This window comes from Chanos chanos, chromosome 3 (assembly GCF_902362185.1).
Source record: "Chanos chanos chromosome 3, fChaCha1.1, whole genome shotgun sequence".
Lineage (NCBI taxonomy): Eukaryota > Metazoa > Chordata > Actinopteri > Gonorynchiformes > Chanidae > Chanos > Chanos chanos.
The window spans coordinates 1,542,501-1,547,500 of record NC_044497.1 but is presented as its reverse complement, the minus strand read 5'-3'; the positions used below and the strand labels follow the sequence as shown (position 1 = coordinate 1,547,500).

Below are 5,000 nucleotides of genomic sequence, written 5' to 3'. Positions count from 1 at the left end.
ACACCTCGTCTCCTTTATTCCACTCTGAGGGATCCAGCTTGACGACATTCCCAGCCTGGATCAGCTTCTCCATTTCTGTCTGGTATATCTCCCTTTCAGGATCTCTGTGGAGTCTTCTCTCCACACCCCTCAGGCTGGGCATCACAGCATCGGGAGTGGCCGGCAGGCATGGCATGTCTTTGTGGCGCAGCAAGGGAGTGGCATAGCATAGTATGCCATAGATCTCCACCCGGGTTGTCTTGCTTTCAAGCAGGCTAAGGGCTAGGTTGTCTTGCTTAGAACGTGTCACTATCTTGTCATTCCTAAAGGGAATGGTATCGGCCTGCCAGAGCTTCTCAACATGCTTCATTAATTCACTCACCTGAGGTGGGACAGAGGTTACCAGGCACTGTTGTGGTCTGGTCAGCTGGCAGATGACACTTGAGGGGCCTTGTAGCGTCCAATCCAACCTGGTATGGATAGCAGCAGGACCACCTGGGGGCCCCAGGCGCACAGGCTTAGTAGGAGTGATGATGTGTGGGTGATCACTGCCTATGAGCAGTAAGGGTTTGATCCTTTTGAATGGCTGGGGGGGTAACCCATTCAGATGTTTATACTTCTTTTGGGGTGATTCTATGGGGTAAGTGTGATCTGCTAGATCAATGCGAGCTGCTGTGAAGGGGGTAACAGGGGGTAACAGGTTCTCTAGGGCAATCTTGAGATGAGCGAACTCACCAGGGTCTCTCTGGGAGAGGTTCGGGATGGTTGGACGGGGCCCCCGGCACCAGCCTGGTAGTGTCCAGGCTGGTGCTCCGACAGGGCGGCCCAGAGTACGCTGGTCTCGACCCTGATGTGTAGAGAAGGTGCTGAGGAGGCGATGGGTATTCAGCTGGCTGAGGACAAACAGCAGGTGGGTCCACAGGTACTTCATGCGGTGTGGAGGTGAACTTTGGGGGAGGTGGAGCTAAACCGGACCAGGGCGGGCGCTGTAGCTCTGTACCCACAGGAGCGTGACAGCTGTTATGGTAAGTAGCTCTTGGCGGCCCGTGGGCTGAGGCTGCTGGCAGTGGTTGGCTGGGTCAGGACTGATTCTGCTTGGCTGCTAGAGTCTCATTCTTCAGGACATGAAGTTCACTCATTATTTTGTTGAGGCGTTCTAGCATAGGTTGGTTGCTCAGGGATGGTGTTTCTTCACCTTCACTTAACCAGGGTGGTGGCGCTGGCCAGTCCTCTTCCTCATCAATGTACAAGGGGTTGGGATAATTGGTACGCACCTCTTGTGATGGCTGGTGATGCTGAAGACTGCGAGCACTGTTCACCAGCTGTAGCATCTCTGTACGGACTGCTTGTAAATCCGCTAGGTCTTCTGACATGCGCTGCCGTGACTGCTGAAGTAGGAGCCGTTCATGCTGAATCTCCTCTAACTCTGCTCTTAAGTCTGCTGCTTGGTGGGCTGTGTGATAGGGGCTGTGGCGAGGGGTAAGATGATCTCGTAACCTCTCCTGTTCTCCATCTGGACACAGCTGGTGGGCTAACCGCTCCTCTTGATCATGTAGCAGACTCCTGGCTGCATAGCATGTATCTACTCCCTGGAAGACAGCATTCTTCTCTCGCTGCGGGCGTAGTGGAGTTGTGTGTGGAGAGGTGAGGGGGGTCTTCTTGGCCTCTCCCTCCCGGTGAGTCATCCATTGTCTTTCATGTCCATGATTGTGTGCGCCAAGATCATTGAAATCAACTTCGTAATCTTTATATCGGAGAGGGGGACGAATGTGGCGTCGGGGGCGTGCACCAAAGGCTCCGAAATCTTGGACATCATCCATCTTGACTAGGGTAAGTGTGGTGTGTATCCGGCTCGAAGGACCATCAATGTAAGTGAGAGCTGTAGTGAATGGACTATGAGGCGCTGGTCTTATTTGTCACCGCCCTCAACCTGGGGTGTCGGCCAGAACACCACTTAAGGCCAGGATGCAACTTATAGGGCACAGGCAAGGACTTCACCAGGACACCAAATAAAGACTGACAGTAGCTGTATTAAAGGTTGTATGTGGTTCTGAGGAGAAACAAGGCAAGTAATGAATACAACTCTACAAACAACGTCGCACGTTCATACAGACTTGCACACCACATTCGTACTATTATCCGAAACATACAACAGGCAACTTCAGCACAAGCATAAACAGCACTCTTACACACACATAAGGCGCTTTCGCACCGAACAGTTCTAGGGTCTAATTCGATAGGAACTACCCCCTGTGGAGCTTCCCCTAGAACTACATTCGTTCTAGGGCCTTTTTCTGTTTGCTTTCGCACCGCCAGTAGGAACGCTGAAGTGACGTAAGCCGGCCGACGGTATAGCAGCTAAGAGCTGTTGTTTATGACTAACCAGGATAGCTGCACATTTTGAAGTACAAATTTAATGACTTTTAAGACCTTGTAAATACCTCCAAAAGGAAAAAAAGAACCATTACTGCGGGAAAAGAAATCGACAAACTAGACTACAGTATACGCAATGAGTTTTATTGAATTTGAATGACAGAAATATTGATTGCACATTAGATAACCTATAACTGCCTTCTCATTAACGAAAATAAAACTGTATGGCGATAGACCCAGTCCAATGGAGAAAATAATTTCCGAATGCATTTATGCATTTACCACCGCAGTAGCAGTGAATGACTTGATGGGCATAGTACTTTTCGGGTGCTAGCATAGCGCTTGTGCCTGACCCTTGCTCGCGGCATCGTGGGTTTTTTTCCCTTTTTCCCCGCCGCAGCCCTAAAATCGTAAGCTGGATAAACACATTCTTATTTTAGGTTAAAATGCGGATCACAGCCACACAAGCGGACACAGAAGCACCTACCGAAGCGGGGTGTACGCTACCTCTTCAATGTACAAATATACATTGGACGTTGCAAAATGGTCATTGTTGGGGGATATAAAATACCGGTAAAATAAAACATAAAAACGTTGTGCCCCCTCCTACAATTCCAGACATTTTGAGACATGAATATCAAAAGCTAAATGTAATACGTTCTAAGACTTTATATTTTGCACGGATCTTTAAAAATGGCGGTTGCAGTCATCGTATACATGCGTCTGGACCAATGGCTGTACACCTACGTCACAAGGTTCCTATTGTGCTGCAAAAGTACCTACCCTGGAGTAGGGGCTAAAAAAGCCCCTCAAAACGGCGTTCTTAGAACTAAAATCGTTCTAAGTTCCTGCGGTGCGAACACGCCAAAAAGGGGGTACTTTCTCCAACAGTTCTAAGAGCTATGAAAAGTTCCTCCGGTGCGAAAGCGCCTATACACACACACACACACACACACACACACACACACTCAAATGTCTAACAAATGCGCTTGAGAAACTACGAGCGGAGACTGTTTAGCTTAAGTTACATAGCAAGCTAACTGTAAGTGAACGTTTCCTTCATGCTATAACTCTTGCTATTCACAGTTAACTGCTTATGCAGATTGTATTAGTGTGGGAATCACAACTCACTTTTTGCATTAACGCACAGCTGAGAAAGCGAAATCATAACAATCCGTAAATCACCATGCGAACAGGAACACGGCACACCACTGTAAAATGTCGTTCTTTTTCTAAAAAAAAAAAAAGGGGGTCCATTCTTTATGACGCAGGTACTGCACCTGACTCGAGCGCCTCCTAATTTATGGATTTACGAAGGTATAAATTAAACTTACTTAGGCATAAGGTTATCACAAACTGAAACTATATTATCCCGTCTAAGCCACGACAATAGACAAACACAAAATGAAACCAAACAGCCTTTTGTAGACACACATTAGAATCAGTGACACACACACACACTAGAATCAGTGATACACACACACACACACACACACACTAGAATCAGTGAGCACACACACGCACACACTAGAATCAGTGACACACACACACACACACACACACACACACTAGAATCAGTGAGCACACACACACACTAGAATCAGTGACACACACACACACACACACACACACTAGAATCAGTCACACACACACACACACACACTAGGGGCGAGGAGCAATGGGCAGGTACAGACACCCAGGGACCAACTCCAGTTCTTTTTCCCAGGGACCAACTCCAGTTCTTTTTCCCAGGGACCAACTCCAGTTCTTTTTGCCAGTGTCTTGGTCAAGGCCACTGACAGGGATATTAACCCTAGCTTAGCATACATGTCTTTGATGGTGGAAGGAAACCAGTTCACCTGGAGGAAACCCACACAAACATGGGGAGAACATGTGAACTCCACACAGAAAGGACCCAGGGCCTTCTTGCTGTGAGGCAACAGTGCTAACCGCTAAGCCACCGTGAGGCCCAAGCACAGTATTGGCAGTGGGGGGTTAGTCTGGTGTCTGTGTTGTCTTTGTCACATAGTTCTGGGTGGTGTAGTGTTTGTGTTTGTGCTGTGTCGTTTTTTGTAGTGTAGCATTTCGTTGTGTTTTATTATGTTGTGTTTGTGTTTGTGTTGCATTGTGCTGTGTGGTGTTCTCAGCTATTTTGTTCATGCTGTGATTCCGAAACATGTGTTCCTCCCTCTCTCTCCCTCTCCCTCTCTCTCTCTACCTCTCTCTCTCTCTCTCTCTCTCTCTCTCTCTCTCTCTCTCTCTATCTCTCTCTCTCTCTGTCAGACTCCCTTCCTCCAGCCTCTCTCTCCATTAAGATGGGTTTCCCGGTGATGAGTGGTGGAGATGGTGTGGTTGTGGAGCTGACGGTGGATGATGGTCTGGCCGACTGGTGGTGTGTGATAGCACGAGGAACCGATCCTAGAAACGTAACAGTAAACCGGTCCAAAAGAGACATGTTCACGAACGAAAATTACACAGTCACACTTCATGTCGATCTAAACCACGCTGACCGGGCTGTGGTATGGTGTGTCAAAAACTCAACAACACAACGCAGCAATGCCATCATTCTAAAAAAAACAGGTATTTCTATTTCTGAGGCTATTAGAACTCAACTCACCCAAATGTTTTGCATTAAAAAAGATATTTTC

At 47.8% G+C, this 5,000-nt stretch overlaps 1 protein-coding gene across 2 annotated transcripts in view; it reads left to right on the top strand.

The window, feature by feature from the left end:
* The window catches only part of zgc:154125 (uncharacterized), a 41,229-nt gene that overhangs the window by 26,500 nt on the left and 9,729 nt on the right, over positions 1-5,000 (top strand). For both annotated transcript variants that reach the window (XM_030767105.1, XM_030767106.1), the window contains exon 4: positions 4,636-4,932. In XM_030767105.1, the coding sequence (XP_030622965.1) occupies positions 4,636-4,932 (297 nt within the window). The remainder of the gene's footprint in view (positions 1-4,635; positions 4,933-5,000) is intronic.